The sequence below is a fragment of the Muntiacus reevesi genome, chromosome 4 (assembly GCF_963930625.1).
Source record: "Muntiacus reevesi chromosome 4, mMunRee1.1, whole genome shotgun sequence".
NCBI classification, from domain to species: Eukaryota; Metazoa; Chordata; class Mammalia; order Artiodactyla; family Cervidae; genus Muntiacus; species Muntiacus reevesi.
In genome coordinates this window covers 148,553,530-148,573,960 of record NC_089252.1, presented here as the reverse complement: position 1 = coordinate 148,573,960, position 20,431 = coordinate 148,553,530, and the positions used below count along the sequence as shown (strand labels likewise).

Sequence of the window (20,431 nt, the reverse complement as noted above, 5' to 3'; positions counted from 1 at the left end):
TATCAACAATGGAGAGAGACTGAGACAATGGAGAGAGCCCAGCTCCCCTCACCTGCGCTCCACCGCCCAGCTCTGGAAGGCTCAAAGTCCGCTTGGCCAGGCTCCTGACCCCAAGGGTGGTTCCAGTCCAATTCCCCCATCTCCTCCCCTCCCCATTCCTGGGGTGGGGGACCGAGGCAGGGAGCTGGAACGCTGATGGGCCCCAAGCCAAATCTTCCTAGGACCAGCAGGTCACAGTCAGTCACTCTTGGACTGCTAAGGACCGTGGTAGAGTGAGGGGCAGAGGAGAGACTGGCTCCCCACTTCTCCTGGAGAGGGAGCAAGCTGAAGAGAGGTCTATGAGGGTGGACAGAGCTCAGGACCAGAAGGGAGCTGCCCGAGGCCAGAGCCGGGACCCCACACTTCACTGGAGGCACATTCTTCTGGCTGGTGGTCAAGCTACCCCTGCATGATGGCGGCAAGGAAACGGTCACTGAACAGGCCTGTCGTGCTGACAGCGGTGGCCAGAGGGCAAGGAGAGGCCGGGAGAGCAAAAGAGAAAGCCGGGGCAGGTCTGGAGCTGTGCTAGGGGAGGGAACAGGCCTGCCTAGCGGGCAAGTTTGGTGGTGTTTGAATGTGCAGGAGGTGCCTTCCCCCTCCAGCTTCTGCTTCTCAAGTGTGTGTGTGTGTATGTGTGTTGCACACACCCAGAAGACACTACCTCTGCCCTTGAGTGATCAGTGCTTTGAAACGGCGGCTCCAGCCTAGTCATGACCACTTCCTCTCCGAGCCTTCTCCGTGGTCCTTGCTCCTGCGCTCCTATTAGAGCTACTAGTCTGCACTTGCCTTTACCTGAACCCACCCCACTCCGTGCCTCTCCCTGGGGCTCACTACCCTCACTACCTCCTCCCCTGGCCTCCTCCCAACATCTCCCACCCCCCCCAAACCCTCATCTCAGGGGCTCCCATCTTCCACCCACCCTGGGCCCTGGACCCTCGCTCAGGACGCAAACTCCGCACCCACTTGGCCCTCATGTTTTAGAGATGTGGCAGGGGTGCTGCAGGAGCCTGAGGGGGGTTCTGTCTGGATCCAGAGCCTTGGCCAGGGAGAGAGCAAGGCTGTGGGTTACCAGGCAGGCAGGCCAGGCAGAAAAGCCCCTTCTGAGCATCACAGCAGACCCCAACCCTGCCCTCAGATCCCACTCCGGAAGAGCTGGGGCCAGAGGAAGCTGAACAGTCCAAAGACTTGGCACCAGACCCGCTGCCCATTTCCTCTGTCCAGACAGGACACAGCGAAAGGCCAGGGAGGCTGTAAAGAGGGGGTCCAGAGAGGGAAACAGAAGAGAGAGGTGACATCCCTCATCTGAAGGTCTGACTGAGAAGGGGCTGCAGGCCACTCCCTCCCCTCCTGGGATCAGTCCTGGCTCCAGGATGGAGGGGCGGCCACCGGCTGCTCAGACTCCCCCCAGCCCCGCCCCAGGCCTCAGGAAGTCCTTCCTGTTCTTGCCTGGCCACCCCTCCGCTGTGAACCTCACCTCCAGAGAAATGGAAAGGCAGCAGACTCCCCTTTTAAACCCGAGGCAGGGGGGCATGGCGCCCACCTCATCCCTCCCCCTCTCATTCCACCTCTCATTCCACAGAGGACTGAATTCTGATTTCACACACAGGCCCCTCCAGACAGAGCCCCCAGGGTTTGGGTTTTTCACCTACCACGCCCCAGCACAGCTCTTCTCCCACACAGAACCTGCCTGCGTCAGTTCCTCCTGCAGGGCCCCATCTCCCTGCCGCACGACTGGCGCTCAGCACAACTGCCGATTAGAAATTTCACAGAAGTTGCTTCTTCGCAGTGACTTCGGTGGGCAGGAGCTGGCTGCGCATTGCTCCAGGCCGCCTGGCTTAGCACAGCCAGGGCCGAGGCACAGAGGCCCTCAGAAGAGGTTTCCTGGGTTGAATAGGTAAACTCATCGCCCCGCTCCTGCTCCTGCCGCGGGTCCCTTTGCCTTCCTCCTGCCTCCCGCAGCTCTGACTTTCCTTCCGATACCTTTCTCCCCAGTTTTCTTGGCCCACCCCCATCCCTCAGCCTGCCTCGGTCTATTTCTCACCCATCCTCTGCCTCCTCCCGGAAGCACCCTCAGATTCATGCCCCTAACCTCTCTAAGGTGCTATCCGCAGGTTCCACGAACTGGCCCCTTAACTTTACCCAGGGCCCCTTATAGCTAAACCGGAGGAGACTCCTGTGTACTGACTGAGCCTCCCTGGTAACCTTCTCACTCCACAAATCCGATCCCTAAAGACAAATCTAAAGGACAGATGTGTCCTAATCCCTGTCCTGGCCTCTGTCCTTTAGGGAGAGTTGGTGCCCTCCCCTCCTCCAGCCTTTGTAGCCTCTCCCCAGTGCTCCAGGCTCTTGCCTTGCAGGGGTTTACTCCTGGCTTTCTCTCTCTCTGTCCCCTCACCCAACAACAATGCCACAGTGAAACAGGAAGGAAAAGAGCATTGGGGGACATACCTGTGACCGAGGGTTCAGGTCAGGAGATGGAGGTCACCAGAGGACTAGGAGAGGCGAGGAGGCCTGGGCCCCGGCCCCCTCCTTGTTGCCCTTCCAAATGCCTCAGCGGCTGTGATCACTCACACGCACCACATCCTCCCACTCCACACTTGTCTGTCTCTGGTGCTCAGCTAGCTCTGGGGCTCAGAGACCTGTTGCTTCTGCTCAGCATCTTCTCACTCAGCATCCTATCCTCTGCGTGGACCTTCAGGTTGTCAGTGCACAGGCAGAGGAAGTGGGGTTTCGGTGAGAAGCCAGACTGTGAGTGGTTTCACTCTGGCTGTAAAAGATGAAGATGCCCCCTTCTAGGGGCAGAAAGCAGCCACAGTCCTAGGGGGCAGCACTGGAGGAGGGGGAGGCCAAGGTGACCCCCCTGGCTCTGAGTCCTCAACTTAGAATTATTTCCTTCAGCCTGGGCAGCTGGGATGCTCACGATGGGCCTAGCTCCTCCCTGCAGTGAACCACCTGCTACTCGTCTCTAGAACAGTCCTTTCTGCTCTGTGGTCTACAAGCTGAGCTCAAAAGGAAGACGAGGCTGCAGGAGGGCAAGTTGAGGTGTCAGGCACAGCCTCGGGCTACCTTCGCCAGGGTCCTCAGCCTGGAGCCCCACAAGGGTTGGGGGTGGGCAAGGGGACCACATTCGGTCTGGGGAGAATCTTGTGGAATTTGCCACCTAAATACATGCACAGGAGATTCTTAGCCCAGTCTTGGCACAACTGAGTCTCAAGGCACAAGATTAGAGAATGCTGCCCCCTAGAGCCAGGATTAAAGAATTCTTCACAGACAGCTGGCCACTCTTTCCTTCATTTATAGAACAAATATTTATTGAGTTCCTACCTAAGCCCCTGGCATTAGACTAGGAACTGGGAATACAGAAGTGATCAAGGCAGGCAATAAGACCACTAACCATGAGAGTTTTCCATAGACTCAGGGATTTCTTGAAATGTTGGACCTGTGATGGTAAAATCAGCACAGTCCCAGACAAACCTAGAGGAGCTGATCCCTAACAGATAAAGCCCCTGCCCTCATGGAGATTTATGTTCAATGGGATGGTAAGGGTGAGGGCGAAAAGATTAAACAAATACATAAGACAGTTTCATGTAGTGATAAGATGTCACTTATCACAGCATGTAAGACAGAGTAGGGGGCTGTGCTGCTGCTGCTAAGCCGCTTCAGTCGTGTCCGACTCTGTGTGACCCCATAGACGGCAGCCCACTAGGCTCCTCTGTCCCTGAGATTCTCCAGGCAAGAACACTGGAGTGGGTTGCCGTTTCCTTCGCCAATGCATGAAAGTGAAAAGTGAAAGTGAAGTCTCTCAGTCGTGTCCTACTCTTCTCCACCCCATGGACTGCAGCCTACCAGGCTCCTCCATCCATGGGATTTTCCAGGCAAGAGTACTGGAGTGAGTTGCCATAGGGGCTATACTTTAGAGAATAAGGACAGGATTGCCTCTCTGATGAAGTAACATGTGACCTGAGGCTTGAATGATGAATGATCAATCTTATAAGCACTCAGAGAAGAGTTTTCCAGGACTTCCCTGGCAGTCCAGTAGTTAGGACTCCACACTACCACTGCTGGGGGCGTGGGTTAGATCCCTGATCAAGGACTAGGATCCCGCATCCTGCTCGATGGGCTTTTCTGGTGGCTCAGACAGTACAGAATCTGCCTGCAATGTAGGAGACCCAGGTTCGATCCCTGGGTCAGGAAGATCCTCCAGAGAAGGGAATGGCAACTCACCCCAGTATTCTTGCTTGGAGAATCCCATGGTGGAACCTGGCGGGCTATAATCCATGGGGTCACAAGAGTCAGACACAACTGAGTGACTTACACTTTCATTACTTTTCACTTCATCCCGCCTGCCACAAGGCATGGTCAAAAAAAAAAAAGAGAGAGAGAGAGAGAAGAGCTTTCTAGACACAAAGTTACTAACACCCCAGAGCAGGAACAACCTCGGCACATTCAAGAAACAGAAAGAAGGCCAGTGTACCTGAACCAAAATGGGCAGAGGTGAGACTGGTTGGAGTCGGCAAGGCTCTGATTTGCTTACCCGAATTACTATGGAAAATATTGAGGGATTTAAGCAGGGGAGAGCTGTATTCTGGTTGCTGCCTCTAAAAGACCATTCCAGCTGGTGGCTGCAGGGTGGATTGGAAGGGCAAGAAGGAGCAGAGGAAGGAAGACGGGTTAGGGAGCTGCTGCAGAAGGGCAGGTAGTGACGATGGTGCTCCAACTAAGCATGGGGACAGAGAGGAAAGAGAGGGCAGACCCAACTGTGCTTGCTAATGAATTGGACATGGGGTGAAGCCATAGTGAATAAGGATATATCCCAAAGGCTATCAGAGTTCCTTCTGTGTGGGGATTAAGAAGCAGCAAGGAGGAAGCCCCGACACATCCAATAAACTCAATCAATTGGCGTATAGCTCCTAGCATTGTGCTGTTGTTGTTCAATCATTCAATCGTGTCCAGCTCTTTGCTTCCCCACAGACTGCAGCTTGCCAGGCTCCCCTATCCTTTACTGCCTCCCGGAGTTTGCTCAAATTCGTGTCCATCAAGTCAATGATGCCATCCAACCATCTCATCCTCTGTCACCCTCTTCTCTTCCTGCCCTCAATCTTTCCCAGCATCAGGGTCTTTTCCAGTGAGTCGGCATTGTGGGAGGAGATCTATGTCTGGAATGTGCCTGCTTAGGAGGAGTGAGAAAGAAATGTCTTAGGAGACAAGATGCCCCGGGGGTGGGAGTTAGGAGTCTGTCTTAATATTGATGTGGTCCAAGTTAAAAGTGACATCAGAGGTTATCCATGTAAGAGATGTTTACATGACCTGAAATGGAATGAGGGAAGGTAAATTAGGGTAATGAGGTTAATTGTAACAAGCCCGAAATCTCAGTGACTTGGTGCACACACACAAAAAAGTGTTTTTCATTCACAGTCCAGGGAGGGTCTGGGGGAATGGAGTGGGTAGTTCTGTTCATTCATTCATTTAAGGGTCCCAGGCTCTTTCTATCATGTGGCACAGCTGTCTTCAACATGTGGCTTCTAAAATCATCACAGAATGGGAGGAGGGAATGCATGGTGCACAGGAGACTGTACGGGTCCAGCCTGGAAATGGGGCACATTGCTTCTGCTTTGATTCCAATGCTCAGAACCGTCTCTGATAGCATCAACTTAACTGCAAGGAAGCTGGGAAGTGTTCAAAGTTCCAATTCAGTAGGTCATGGTTCAGAAAAAGAGATGCTCTTGGTAAGCACTGCTGGTCTCTGCCACAGGCAGGGATAGTGGCTGCCTCTCTTAGGGATGTTGGTTGAGGAGAGTGGTGTTTTCTTGGGTTAGGACTGCAATGAGAGCTCGCTCTCTGAAAGCCCCTTGGAAAGGAAGCTGATGTGGGGAGAAGAGCATGTGTGATGCACACCTGTGTGCTTTGCAGCTTCATAATCCTCTCATGATTTTCCCTTCTCCTGGCTTCTCCAGGTAAGATCTTTTTTTTTTTTTTTTTAATTTGGCTGCTCCAGGTCTTAGTTGTGGATATAGGATCTTTGTTGCGGTGTGCAGGATCTTTTAATTGTGGCATACAGGATCTAGTTCCCTGATCAGGGATCAAACCCAGGCCCCCTACACTGGGAGCTCAGAGTCTAAATGACCACCAGGAAAGTCCCCAGATAAGATCTTTATCCCACATCATATCGTAAAAATAGCATTGTGTATGCTTTCCCCTCTACAATTTTCTTTTCCCATCAAATCTAACTTGGATACTAAAGTCTAAATAATCTTTCCTAAGACATGGTTTTTGTTGTGCTATCCATGTTCAGTAATAACAATAACAAGAATTTTTAAAATGGCGATAATAATTTGTCAGATTACTGCGTTGAGTGCTTTAACTTCGGCATCTCAATATTTCTCAGTTGCTGTAACAAGCTGATTACACATCATTCCCACCCTGCAGAGAGAGCAGCAGAGATTCTGAGAGGTTCCTGTGCTGTCTAATATGGCAGCCACTAGCCATGTGTAGCCACTAGCCACTAGGCATCTGGTCCCATCCCTTCATGGCAAATAGATGGAGGAAAAGTGGAAACAGTGGCAGATTTTATTTTTTGGGCTCCCAAATCACTTCAGATGGTAACTGCAGTCACAAAATTAAAAGATGCTTGGTCCTTGAAAGAAAAGCTATGACAAACCTAGACAGTATATTAAACCTAGACAGCATATTAAAAAGCTGCATAGTCAAAGCTATGGTTTTTCCAGTTGTTATGTACGGATGTGAGAGTTGGACCGTAAAAAAGACTGAGCACCAAAGAACTGATGCCTTTGAATTTTGGTGCTGGAGAAGACCCTTGGGAGTCCCTTGGACTGCAAGGAGATCAAGCCAGTCAATCCTAAAGGAAATCAAACCTAAATATTCATTGGAAGGATTGATGCTGAAGCTCCAATACTTTGGCCATCTGATGTGAAGAGCTGACTCATTGGAAAAGGCCCTGTTGCTGGGAGAGATTGAGGGCAGGAGGAGAAGGGGGTGACAGGGGGGGATGAGATGGTTGGATGGCATCACCGACTGAAGGGACATGAGTTTGAGCAAACTTTAGGAAGATAGTAAAGGACAGGGAAGCTTGGCGTGCTGCAATCCATGGGGTCACAAAGAGTTAGACACAACTGAGCAACTGAACAACAACAAGCCATGTGTAGCCATTTAGATTAAAATCAATTAAAAACTTAGTTCTTCAGTCATATTAGGTACATATCAAATACTCAACAGCCACATGTGACCAGTAGCTACCAGTGCAGAGAGGGCAGATATAGAAAATTATTTTCTTCTGGGCAGAAAGTTCTCCTGAGTTAGGGGAAACCTACTCATGTGACATAGTAAGTGGTAACCGCATCTGAGCATGAAATTCTTCAACAGCTCCTTATTGCTTTCACAGTTAAGCCAAAGTTTCAGCCTGCGCTTAATCGTCTTGTGTTATATCCTGGGCCCAAGCTACTGTTACATAATTATCTCTCGTTATTTTCTTGCACAACCTCACTCTCCAGTGTAACAAGTTTGTTCACTCCTCTCCAATAGTCCTGACATGTGCATTCATAAATATTTTTGCTCTCCTCCTTTCTATCTGCCCAGCTAGTTAATTGCTACCTGACCTTAAGGTTCAAATAGCATAAATATTTCTTGAATCAGTTCCCTCTTCCCCATTCCCGCTGACTCAGCCCGAACCACCTTCCATTCTCCCCTCATCATCTCTTGCCCTCACAGCCTTTCCACTGCTACTAACCATACTCGCTGACGTTTATGAAGCACCTACTGCATACTAGTCACTCTTCTAAGCACTGACTCCTCACAAAATACTTTGAAGCAAACAACACAGTTGTCTCCATTTTACAGACGGGACAACTAAAGCATAGGGAGATGAAGGATTTGAATGGCCTCTCTGCTTTCTGGTCTTTTCAAAGGAAGTTCACCTTCACACTATTACCCTGGCCACATTTCTTAAACACAGAACTGTTACTTCCCTCCCCTGGCTCCACAGAGAGGGGGAAACCTTCTAAGAAGAGCAAGCAAGGCCATTTTCATTCAGAATAATTCCAACTTCAAAACCCTTTACACCACCCACAGACCACAAACTACTTACAGTTTCCCAAACCTGCCACATTATTTCTTCCTTCTGGGCTGTCACCCAGGCTGCTCCCACTGCGTGCACTGTAACCCCGCAGGCCAGCTCTGAAGTCATCCACGGCAGTGCACTCTGGACCACAGGGCCTGCTCCCTCCTTGGAACAGCCAGCAGTAACTACCTCCATCAGTAGCTCCCAAAGGAGGGCTGGATACCGAGATCACCAAATTAAAATCGCTTCTCATTTTAAAAATATTCCAAGATTCAAACTTAATAAGGCAGGGGTGGATTCTGGGGTCTTTTTTTTTTTTTTTAAAGAAGCTCCCCAGACTATTCAGAAGTGAAGCAAATACTTCCCTTGTAGCTCAGAGGATAAGAATCTGCCTGTCAATTCAGGTGACTCAGGTTAGATCCCTGGTCTCAGGAAGACCGCACATGCCTCAGAGCAACTAAGCCCCGGCCACAACTACTGAGCTGGCACGCTAGAGCCTTCTTCTCTTGTGCTCCACAAGAGAAGCCACCACAGTGAGAAGCCCCTTCACCCCAAGGAAGAGTAGCCCTCACTTGCTGCAACTAGAGAAAGTCTGTGCAAAAGCAATGAAGATCCAGTGCAGCCAAAAAAAAAAAAAAAGTGAGGCAAATGTGGTTTACATCATTCACTTGGCAACTAATCATGTCCTAACTAGATTTCTTGTATATGATCTCCTTTATTGTTATTTAATTCTAACCTTCATTCACTCACATTCATCCATTCAACAAATGTTTACCAAGGGGATTTGATGTGCCGGAAACTGTTTTATGTGTTGGTGTGAATAAAAGAGGCACAGTTGCTGTTCACGGAGATGACATTCCAGAGAGATGTGATAGCTGAATAATGGGCCACCAAGATGTCAGTGTCCTGATCCCCAGAATTTGTGAATTTATTACTTCACATGCCAGAGGGATTTTGCTGGTGTGCTTAAGTTAAGGATTTTAATGGGGAAATTACTTTGGATTATCCAGGTTCTTAATCATAAGGGTCCTTATAAGGGAAAAAAAGGAGGCAGCAGAGTTAGTGAGAGAGAAAAGATGATGTAATGACAGAAGCAGAGGTCAGGGTGGTGTGATTGTTGGCTTTGAAGATGAAGGAGTTGGCTTTGAAGACACTCAGGAGTCAAGGGATGTGGGCAGCTCTAGAAGCTGAAAAATGCAAGGAAACAGCTTTTCCCCTCATCCCTCCAAAAGGAAGGCTGCCCTGCCCTCCCCTAGATTTTAGCCCTCTGAGTTCCATTTTTGGACACCTGACCTACAGAACTGCGAGATAGTAAATGTATGTTGTTTGAAGCCACTAGATCTGTGATAATTTGCTACAGCAGGGAAAAGAAACAAATACAAGGTATATTGGAAAAAAATAAAATAAAAAAAAATAAATACAAGGTATATTGAATACTTTCTTCGTGCCAGTATGCGATGAGACTCCTCCACTATATTTTAAGTGTTTGAGGGCTCCCTGTGCTACATTTTTCTCTCTCCCAGCATGGGGCTGGACCCGCAGGCGAAGCTCAGGATACACCTGCTACAGATTCCAGTCTCTTCCTTGGCTTTGTCTGACTCTGATGGAAGTGGCGTTGGCGTAGATTTGGGGTGGGAGGGGTACGCATGTGGAGATAAAAGAAAGGAGCTGTCCTTGAAGGGAGGGAATCTGAGGTCAGAAGACGAGAAGGGTTCCAAGAGAAGCATCTGCTGAGACTTGCTTAACGCCTGAGGAGGGAACCTGATGGATGGATAGGCGCGAAAGCAATCATATTCGCTGTGTAATTTCCTATATCTTAATTTTTCATAATTGATTTTTAAAGAGAAATTTACATCTTAAATTTTAAACGGGAACGTGAAAAATTTTAAAAGCAAACACCGCGGCTGGTTTGTAGAACTGAGTGTTTCCGGGCCCCGCCGAGGCCTAAATATCCTGATACGGTAGCTCGGACGACGGGCCCCGGAACCTGCCCTTTTAGGCGGCATCCCCAAGAGATCCGGGCCGTAGACTGCAGGCAAGCCCAGGCCGCGCTAGCCGCGGTGGTTCCGGGCGCGGGCGGCCTCCGGCCGGGGAGGGCGCTGTGCCGGCGGCGCAGGGGGCGGGCCGGGGGCGGAGCGCGGGCGGCCGGCGGCTCCGGCTCGGCTCCCGGCTCCCCGCTCCGGCTCCGGGCCCTGCACCTGTGACCAGCGGCCGCGCTCGCCCTCCGCGCCCGGCGTCCGCAGCCCGCAGCCCCATGGCCCCGTCCCGCCTGCAGCTCGGCCTTCGCGCCGCCTACTCGGGTCTCAGCTCCGTGGCCGGCTTCTCCATCTTCCTCGTCTGGACGGTGGTCTACAGACAGCCGGGCACCGCGGCCATGGGGGGGCTCGCAGGTACCCCGGGGCGCGCGGGGGGCGCTGGGGTCCGGCTCCCGCGGCTCGGGCTCCCGGCTGCGGGGAGGCGCCGGCGGCTGCTCCGGGAAGCTCCTCCCGGGCGGCGCTTCCCCGGGGAGTGGGTGGCGTGTTTACCCAAGAACGTCCGTGGGCAGAGCAGGCCCCGCGTGGGCCCGGGCTCCTGGGCATCCCTCGGGGGCCTCGGGGACCCGATGCCCGCCCCAGGCTCGGGGCCCCAATGTCCCGCCTCTGCAGTTTTCACCAGCCCCGCGGCCCCCGGGTTAGCCCGTCCACTCTCCACCCTGTGCCTCGGTGACAGCGCCCCTGCGCGCCCGCTGCCCTACCACCTCCTATGGGCGGCCAGGCGTGAAGACACCCAAACACACACGCACTTGTTCTGGGGGATCCGCGCCCCTTCCCTGGAGGCTGGGTGAGCGCGGAGAAGGAGTCAGTGGAAAGGAGAGCTGGGTTTCCCGGGGAAGCCCGGCTGCCTCCTTCTAGGGTGGAGCCCAGCCCCGGCGGAGCCCTCAGCGGGGACTCAGGACCGCGCTAGGGGTCTGGGGGGAGCTGACGTTTTCTTTCCACCACGTCGGTGTCTCTGTACCACCCTTCTGCTGGGGCTGCTGGGCCAAGGTCGGTTCAACCCCGCCAGCCTCCCTTCCTGTGCCTCCAGCAGGGCAGAGGAGGCTAGCACTGGTGTCGAGAACGCCCGCGCGCTGGTGGAGGTCCTGTGCCTACCAATGCTCTGTGCACGCTCTGCATCTTCGGGCATGATGTTAACCTCTCTGTGTTGTAGAGTTGGTGAGAAGACGAAACATATTTTTTTCTACTTGCTCACTTTTTTTTTTTTTTAAACGCTTTCTATGTGTCAGGCACCCTGTTAAGCAAACTGCTTCTGTCATCTCATTTAATCCTTAATTAGTTACGCATTATTCTTGTGTCCGTTTTACAGGTCAGGCTTAAACTGAGGCTTAGTGTAAATAAATAGCTTACCCAGGGTTACACAGCTCCATGAAATAATATGTGTGGGAAAGCACTCTGGGAAAAAAGTACATGTGAGGATAATGCTTCTACATTAGGATGAGCTTATTGGTAACTAACTCTGCCAAAAGAGCCCTAAATGGACTAACTAAAAATAACTAGATTTGCTCATTGCCCTGAAGCTTACTGACTACTGTCTGGATAGAGGAGGAACGGAGGTGGGGTTTCTGCCTTGTAAGAGGGGCCTAGGTTACCGCAGCCTGAGCAATGCCAAGCCCAGCACTGGGGGTCTCCAAGGAAGGGTGAGCGGGTGCCCGGCTGGGCTGCTCCTCATGCCTGCTGGGATTCCCCACCTGTGGGTTCCTGTCCTCCTGGGGAACCAGCCTGCCCGCCTCTGCTCAGTTATCTACAGACCCCTGGCTCCTTTCCCGTCTGCACGCCCTTCTCCCCCCGCCTGCCATGTTCCTCCTGCTTCTCTTGTCCTTGCAGTGTGTTCCATGTCCGTTAGCCCTGCTGCTTTTCCCTCTGGATGGCGGTGTGACTCCTCAGGCGAGGCCCGGGGGTTGCCCTGATGAGACCTTACCGGAGGGGGCTGGTTGGGGGTGAGGAGGAAGGGCCACCCCGGAAGCCGAGCTGGGTGTGTGGAGGCTGACCTGATGGAGGGAGCCCCACGGAGCCGTGTGACCGTAGGCATATCGATGCCTCCTGGGGCTTGGTTTCCTCTTCTGTTAAGGAATGGGAGGAGATGCTGCCGACAGGCGTGTTGTGTGAGGCCCCCATTCAGGTCTAGAATGTAACAGCTGCCTGTCCTCTCCCTGAATCACCCATCTTGCAGCTTCCCGTTGGGGGCAGCCTTGGGGAGCCCCAGGGTTTCCCTCTGACCCAGTCCTGCCTTCTCTCCCTCCCGGAAAACATCCCTCAGGCTCCGAGACAGGCTAGCTATGGAGTTGCCCGTGGGGAGCAGTGTGAGGGCAGCAACCGCTGGGGCAGGGTCCTGGCACCTCCCTGGCAGCCGTCGCAGCACCGAAGATGCCCGGCGATGGGGGTAGTGGCGGCCGTGGTTGTGGCCCTCGTGGTAGCAGCGTGGCAGGTGGGGGGGGGCGGTGAGGGCCACACGGCCGCGCCACGTGAGTGGGTGCTGAGCGCGTCTGCAGCCCGTCGGCCTCTTCCTCTTTTGGGGGTGAACCATCAGCAGATTTGTGAGCCCCCCACTTCTGACTTGGCATTTTCAGAAACTGCCGAGTCACCAGAGGGCAGCCCCAGCGTACTCCTTCCCCTGTGTGCCAGGCGGGGCCGCTGGGGGCCGCTGCGTTCCTGGAGCCCCTGGGAAAATGTGCCTGGGTGGAGACCCACTCTCCCCGATCCGGGTGGGTGTCTGGGAAGAAGTGGCTTGGAGGAGAGGCTGGAGAAATGGTTTTGCTTGGGAACCCTTGGGAAGAAGACCAACTCTAGGTCTAGTAGACCAAAATAGAGAGTAAGATTGGAAAGCTTGGCTGGGTGTCTAGCGGGCTCTGGGTTCTTCCCGTGAGCTGTGAGTGAGACAAGCAGCGGTGGGGGGAGGGCTGTGGGAACAGAGTGGGCCCCGGGTTCAGTGGCTCACTGTCTGCATTTCCCTGTGGTCCCCCCCGGGCTCCTCCTGGCTCCTCACCTCTAACCCAGCCACTGCGGGTTCTTTCACTGACCAGCTGTGTGCCTTTGTTGCCCCGGGCCAAGCAGGGCCCTGCTCCTTGAGGCAGGTGGGCTGGAGCAAGGAGTGAGGTCTGGCATGGACACGCAGCTAGGTGGGCCTGGGAAACTATCCTCTCTGCCCCGAGAGAGAGAGAGAGCCGTGCAGACCAGGCTTCTCGCAGTCTAGAGTGTCCCAGGGAAGGGAGCAGGGCTGAGGCGTGGGAGGGACCCGGGGGCTCTGGCTGGCTCACTGACCACCTGGGTGGAATTAGGGGCGGTCCCTCTTCTACAGGTAGAGGGGCAGAAGCAGGAGCCAGGGTGAGTGGGGATGGGCCTGCTTCCAGATGTGACTGGTGTTTATCTGTAGGCCAGGCCTGTGAGCAGGGGAAGTGAGTGGCGGGGGCAGGTTGTGCCTGCTTATTAACGGAGAGCTGGGATCTGGAACACCCCGATGACACATGGTCATCTTCCTCTTCCTCCTGGTCAGCCCTTTTTGCTACATGGGTGGATGTGGGGGCGGATACATGGGTGTTTGGGAGGCACTGCTGGAGCGCAGCTAGTGGACTAAGAGAGGGCATCTCATAGGCCCTTATTTCAGTTTCCTAACCCAGAAATTGCTGAGTCACAGGGGAATCGCTCTGACCTCCTTATTTTTCCCTTAAGCTGGCTTCCAGAATCTTTGAGTGTGAAACATCAGAGAGCCATCTATTTCAGCCCCTCCCTGGCACAGTGAGGTGACAGAGGGCAAGTGGAGCTGCCACAGAGGTGCCCATCTGACGGCCCCTTGGATGTACACGGTGACAATACCCTTCCTCCCTAGGGCCCTTTAAGAGACCAGACAGCTCCCCCAGTGAACACTTAGGATGCACGTGAGATGATTGGGAAAGACTTCTGGGAAGGGTGACTAGCACCGCATCCATTCAGATCGTGGAAGACATACGCAGAAGCCGGGGGGTTGGTATTTTGTCCGTCTCTAGCCTGGACCCGCTTCCTGCCTAGGCAGGGATGAGGACATGCTTGTCCTGGCTCGACCTGGCTCTAGGGCCGCATTCCAGGCCCCTAACCCCTGAGGGAGGGGGGGGTTGAGCAGGGTCTGAGCTGGGAGAGCGTGGGTCGAACATCATGGGAGAGGAAGCCGCAGGTGTTGGCGGAGCTGAGTCCTCACTCGCCGGGAGCCTTGGGTCACCCAGTTCCCAGGTTGGTGGGACCTTTGAGCGTCCCTGCTTTCAGATGCGGAGGCTCTGAGAGTCATGGGCAGCCCCACAGTGCCAAGCCCAGGCTTCCTGGCTGGCAGTCTTGTGGTTCTCTGTCCCTTGCCAGGCTGCCTGAATTGTGACAGCTTCTGAGGTGGTAACTAGAGTAGAGATCTGTGATGACTCCCCCCCACCCCCACCTTCTTATTTTCCCCCAACTTAAAAAAAAATTATGAAATATTTCAGGCACGTAAAAAGGGATAGACAATTTAGTGAACTCCCTTAGATATCGTAGATTCAGTCAAAGCACCGTCCCACCCCGATCTCCGTATCTGCTTCCCCTCCCTCTCCCCCCTGCCAGAGCTGACCACTGCTTTCCCCAGCTCCCGGTGCTCCTCTGCATATAGTGTGCGCCTCACTTTCTGAAAGGCCTCCTGACTCTCAGGATACAGCAGTCCCCACACCGCTGCCTCTGCCTCATAACTCATTCCTCCCTTGTCGGGACCCTGCAGCTCTGCCCCAGACCCTTGCCAATGGAATTAATATTTGCTTCTCTCTTTGGGCTGCGGTGGCAGGCAGCGCCTGGCACAGAGGGCACTCATTGTATCGGCTGACTGGCAGCTGGCATTGGAGGGGAAGAGCCCGGCCAGGCCCAGAGGGCAAACCTAGGACCAGCTGGGGGCAACTGGCCTGCCCTTTCAGCAAACAACTTAGAAAGTGGAGTCTAGCAGGGGACTTCCCTGGCAGTGCAGTGATCAAGACTCTGTGCTTCCACTGCTGGCGGGCGGCATGGACTGATCCCTGGTCAGGGAACTACAAGCCTGAATGCCACATGGCAAGCCAAATAGATAAATAGAACGGAGTCTGGCCAAGAGCAAGAAGGTGGCCACTTGGGCACTGGGTGGGTCCTGGGGGTTTTACCACTGGGCCTCCCCATCCCATAAAACCAATACATGGAGTGGGGAAGAACCCCACTGCCCACGCCATTAGCCTTTCAATGTGGTGGTGGTGGCCTCTGAAGGTGGGGGAGCAGGAGCATCAGAAGAAGTGCTAGTCATGTCTAACTCTGTGACCTTATGGACTTTAGCCCACCAAGCTCCTCTGTCCATGGAATTCTCCAGGCAAGGATACTGAAGTAGGTTGCCATTCCCTTCTCCAGGGGATCTTCTCGACCCAGGGATCGAACCTGCGTCTCCTACATCGCAGGCAGATTCTTTACTGCTGAGCCGCCTGGGAAGCCCAGGAGCAGCACCAGAGTGGGAGCAATGCCCGCACATCTGTGGCCCCCAGGGTGGGTAGTAGGCAGTCTTTGGAAGGCAGGTTGGACTGCAGTGGTCCTCAAACTTTCTGACTTCAGGACCCCTTTATGGTCTTAAAATGTGGGGAAACCCCAAGGAGATGTTGTTGATGTGGGTTATATCTATCAAGATGTGCTGTATTAGAAATTAATACTGAGGAATTAAAAATTCTTAACCATTTTAACCTATAATACTAAAAATAACATTGTGATAAGGAACATATTTTTGGTAAGAAATACTCAGGTTTTCCAAAACAAAAAACTAAGGAGAAGAACGACATGGTTTCATATTTTTGCAAATCTCTTTAATGTCTGGCTTACTGGAAGGCAGTCAAAATCTCTCAGCTGCTTTTGCATTCATGTCCTCTTTACATCACAGGCCACTGTGGACTCCAGCAAACTCCACTCAACAGGGACGGAGAAAAGGCCCATACTGCCTTGCTGTTTTTTTGAGAACAGTCTGGCCTGGGGGGCCCGCAGGGCCCTGGGGGTCGGCAGGTGAGGACGAAAGGGCCCCTGCCTGAGTCTCTTTCGCTCTCTCCCGGGCAGGTGTGCTGGCGCTGTGGGTGCTGGTGACGCACGTGATGTACATGCAGGATTACTGGAGGACGTGGCTCAAGGGACTGCGCGGCTTCTTCTTCGTGGGCGTGCTCTTCTCGGCCGTCTCCGTCGCCACGTTCTGCACCTTCCTGGTGCTGGCCATCACTGGACACCAGAGTAAGGGCTTCCGCCCGGGCGGAGAGAGTGTGGGCGGGCCGCCGGGTGGGGCGCTCAGTAGATTCCAGGATTACCATGCTATGTCCAACGGTGATGCCCACAGGACTGGGCAGATCACTTAACTTCCCTGTGCCGGCGTTTTCTCATTGTTAAAGTGGGGAGAATGGACCCCCGTCCCTGTGTTAGAAGGGGGAACTGTGAGCTGCAGTCAGCACCCAGGAACGTGCAGTTAGCGGCGCCTTTTAGCCTCCCGCCCAGCTTCGGGATGGGAGCGCCCCCTGGTGGCTGCAGTCTGCAAGTAGCCAAAGGCCCTTTCTGCTGCTCCGATGCTGAAGCAGATTGGAAGGTAGAGGTCTAAGGTCAGTGTCACAATAGCAGAATGGATGATGATACAGACCTCTGATTAGCCAGCCCTGACCTACCCTCATCCCCTCTGCTTCCTGCTGGCAAACTCTGAATGCTCCGGAACCTCTATTACACCTAATCTCTCCACTGGATCGGTTCAGCCTCTGTTGGAGACTGTGGGGAAGAATGGCCTGGGGCTTGTGGCGTGGTGGCTAGGGGTCAAGGGCGAGGTCCTCTTGAGTCACAGTTGGATTCTTCTGCCCTGCAGGCCTCACAGACCCCAACAGCTACTACCTCTCTTGTGTCTGGAGCTTCATTTCCTTCAAGTGGGCCTTCCTGCTTAGCCTCTACGCCCACCGCTACCGGGCTGACTTTGCTGACATTAGCATCCTCAGCGATTTCTGACCCCACGGGATGAGGGCTCTGCACCCCGACAGTCCTCAGGACCTGGACTCAGCCTCTGAGACATCAGGCGGACTTGTACACCCCCTGGGAACCCCAGAACCGAGGCGGAAAATACACAGCAGGACAACGGATGGTGGTCTCCATGAAGCTGTCCTGTCCCCTTCGGGGGAGCCCTGGGTGCTGTGGGCAGGGGTCCTGCCATGCTGCTCATCAGCCTGGCTGGAGGGCAGCTTTAGACCTTTAAAACGTGGATCTATTTTCTTAGCACTCAGTGGGCAGTCCTTGTAAGCAGGCCAGGGCAACAGTGAAGGCAGTGGGGCCTTGGCGGTGCCCGGGGCCCAGGGGCAGGCCGTATGGTCTCTGCTGCCCCGGGCCCTCTCCCTCAGGCAGGGTGGGACCCTGGGGAGGTCAGGTCAAATAAGGGATCTCTAGTAGAGACTTCTCAACCCCCACCCCAGCACCCTCATCCTTGTGTCCCCCATGTGTCAGGTAGTTGAACTCACTGGTCCCAGGGGTGGGTGATGTTGGCTCTCTTTTCCCAAGGCCTGGGGACCTGGGGGGGGAGCTCAGCGTCCCTCTCCCCACCCTGTTCCCACAGCGCTGGCTCCAAGATCGTGCTAGAGCCGTCACCCCTTCACCACGTACATCAGAGCAGGATGCCCCAAATGAGGCCAGACTCAAGGTCTTGGGGGAGGTGCTCCTGCCCCCCAAAGGGCTTTAGGGAAGGGGGCAGCACAGATTGGGCTAGAAGCAACTCTCAAATGAAGCTTCTATAGCCCAACATTTCCTCTCACACCTCTCACACCTGGCACTCCTCCTGGTACCCGACTCACTGCAGCCCCAGATGCGCTGTCCCCCCACCCCCACCCCGCACCGCCCCTGCCAGCTCCCCTTCATGAGAGCTTTTTATCTTTCAAAATCTCCCTTCCGAAAGACAAAATCTGCTTTACTGCCTATACACCGGCCCAAGGGCTCACCGTGCTCGGGAGGGAAGGGGCTCCATCGATTTTCTCTTCAGCTGCCATTGTGCACGGTCCACCCCTCTCCCACCCGATGTGCCCTGCCCCTCGGCTCTCTGCCTTATCTGTGTCACTGTCACTTTAGCAGAAGTAACAGCAGCCATTTCTATCTGCCAGCCTCCAGTGCTTTCTTGCGGGATGGACTGTGGGAGCAGTGGGTGGGAAGGGTGGGGACGGGGGGCTCTCCAGTTGTCTCATTAAGCCATTTCCCTAACAGAGGAGGTTCTCTCCCCCTGGTCCCACTTGAGGGACTCCCCATGGGGAAACCCCCAGCCCAGCACTCCTCCTCCAGCCCCCTCAGCACACCCCCAGCCAAGGTGTGGATGCCCCGGGGCACAGCTTCAGCAATGCCGGTGGGACCAAGTGCCTGTCGCCCAAGAGGCCAAGACAGAAGGGATGGACATGCTTTCCTTGTGCTCTCCAGGCTCTGAGGACTTGAGGCCAGATCCTAGCTAATGAGGCTGCTGCTTGTGCTGCCCGAAGAAGCCTGGCCGTGTCGGAACTGTAAAGACAGGCGCCGGCAGCCCCAGCACCTCACATGGGTGAGCGTGCCCCATCCTGTCATCTCACCATTTTCTCTTCTAGGCTCAGTAGATGCTTAAGGAGTCAAGGTGCATTAGAGCAGGCAGGAACCCAGCAGTGTCTATCTCAGGAGCCTTCAGCTGATAAACAGAGGCCCTGGGAGGTGATGTGACTCACCTGACGTGACTTAAAGTCCCAGTTGGGACTAAGACTCTTTAGGGAAGCCCGAGTGAGTGGGTCTGCAGGCCTCCCTGTCCCCCACCCCTTAACCGGTCCTCTGTCTGTGGACCCAGAGCTGCTGCCTCACTGTTACCCAGAGCTAGGGCAGGCGGAGACAGCCAGGGTGGGTTCAGGATAGATTCTTCCTGCAAGGCAGCTGCCACAGATCAAGGAGCTGGAGGGAGCTGCCTCGCAGCCCAACCCGTCCCTTCTCTTCCACATCCAATCAGGTATAAACTGTGCCGTGTAGCTGCAGGCCCACTGCCCACCCCTCATCCCCCGGGGGCCCTTTCACATGCACCTTTAAAGCAAATAAAACATTTATTGTTCAGATTTTTTTCCATTTTTTTTTTCTTTTTTACAAAAACATGCATACATACACAGGGTATAGTGGTCCTGGGGAAGACACACGCGCTTGCACGCACACACACTCCCTCTTACTCTTTCACGCGCGCGCACACACACACACACACACACACACACAAATACTTTCCTTCGTGGCCCCAGGCCTCAACCCCAGAAGCCTCGAAGATTCTGCCAGGGTAGCCCCCCTCCCCCGTGTCTTCCATCCACTCTCCCACCCACTCTCCCCCCAGCCAAGCTAGTCCTACGTAGGGCAAGAGTCAGCTGGGCTCCCGGAGACCCCAGAAAGAGAGAAGGCTCACGGAGGGGCGTGGTGACTGAGGGAGCCCTGGGGGGTCGTGCTGTGCTTCTGAGGGGAGATGAAGGGTTTGGCACCATTGGATCAGGAAGCACGGAACTCCAAGAGCACCTGTCTGCTCCCCCAGGGCACTGAGATGGTGGATGCAGGGAGTCCTCTGGCAGGGGCAGGGACCAGATGGGAGGCCTGCCGTGCCTGCTCTCAGAGGGGGCTTTGCCTCACTCCCCCGCGGTGGGGAGAAGCTTCCAGAGTCATCCCAGGGAGCAGGAGAGGAGGAACTCCCCGGCACCCAGGGACACGGGACCCCTCGGCTCCTCCTAACCATCCTCCCTCCCCGGACTCCAGCCCCCAGAGCCTAGGAAGGGCCACTCTGGCAGAGGCCACGTTCACATTTCTGTGTGAAGCCTGGGGCTGTGTGCAAAGTCCCGGGTCTATAGAGCCTAGGATAGTGGTTATGGGCTGGGCCCAGCTGACCCAGTCCTCCTCTGTGCAGTCCTGAGGAGCCAGGCCCCGCTGGGGGCCGGGACCCAGAGGGGTAGACTCTGCGTTGGGGAGAGGCCTACCGGGGCCTGGCTGGCCGCGCAGCCTGCCTCCTCCAAGGTCCTCTGGTCCCTGTCCTAGGCCCTGGGCCTTCTCAGGGTCCTTGGGTGACTGTCAAGGCTGTTCTCTGGCCCCGACTACCTGCCCGAAGGATCTCTGAAGACCCCGGGAACCAGTACTGCTGCCAGAAGTTGGAGGAGAACCAGGTCCGCGGGGCGGGGCGGGGCAGGGCGCAGCGGGTGGCAGATCCGTTCTGGAGCCTCAGAGATTCATGGGTTCCTCCTCCTCCACCAGCTGCCCTGAGGTCCTGGGGGAGGGACAAGGGTGGTGCCGCCAGAGGGCCTGGGGCCTGGGGCGGGCC

The 20,431-nt window shown here is 54.7% G+C and overlaps 2 protein-coding genes across 9 annotated transcripts in view; one reads left to right on the top strand and one right to left on the bottom strand.

Annotated features, from left to right (window-relative positions):
• Positions 1-10,244: 10,244 nt before the first annotated feature.
• SLC48A1 (solute carrier family 48 member 1) lies at positions 10,245-19,228 on the top strand. Its single transcript, XM_065934554.1, has 3 exons — positions 10,245-10,503; positions 16,192-16,359; positions 16,973-19,228. The coding sequence occupies exons 1-3, from the start codon at positions 10,368-10,370 to the stop codon at positions 17,107-17,109; spliced, it is 441 nt and encodes a 146-aa protein (XP_065790626.1). The 5' UTR covers positions 10,245-10,367; the 3' UTR covers positions 17,110-19,228.
• The window catches only part of HDAC7 (histone deacetylase 7), a 45,385-nt gene continuing 44,125 nt past the window's right edge, over positions 19,172-20,431 (bottom strand). For all 8 annotated transcript variants that reach the window (XM_065934553.1, XM_065934549.1, XM_065934552.1 and 5 more), the window contains one exon: positions 19,172-20,377. In XM_065934553.1, coding sequence (XP_065790625.1) covers positions 20,332-20,377 — 46 coding nt within the window. In that variant the 3' untranslated portion in view covers positions 19,172-20,331. The remainder of the gene's footprint in view (positions 20,378-20,431) is intronic.

Bases quoted from the DNA above. Each gene is read 5' to 3' on its own strand.
- SLC48A1 (XM_065934554.1), top strand. From the start codon at position 10,368: ATGGCCCCGTCCCGCCTGCAGCTCGGCCTTCGCGCCGCCTACTCGGGT. The intron at 10,504-16,191 runs GTACCCCGGGGC...TCTCCCGGGCAG, and splicing joins GGCCATGGGGGGGCTCGCAG to GTGTGCTGGCGCTGTGGGTG. The intron at 16,360-16,972 runs GTAAGGGCTTCC...TCTGCCCTGCAG, and splicing joins GGCCATCACTGGACACCAGA to GCCTCACAGACCCCAACAGC.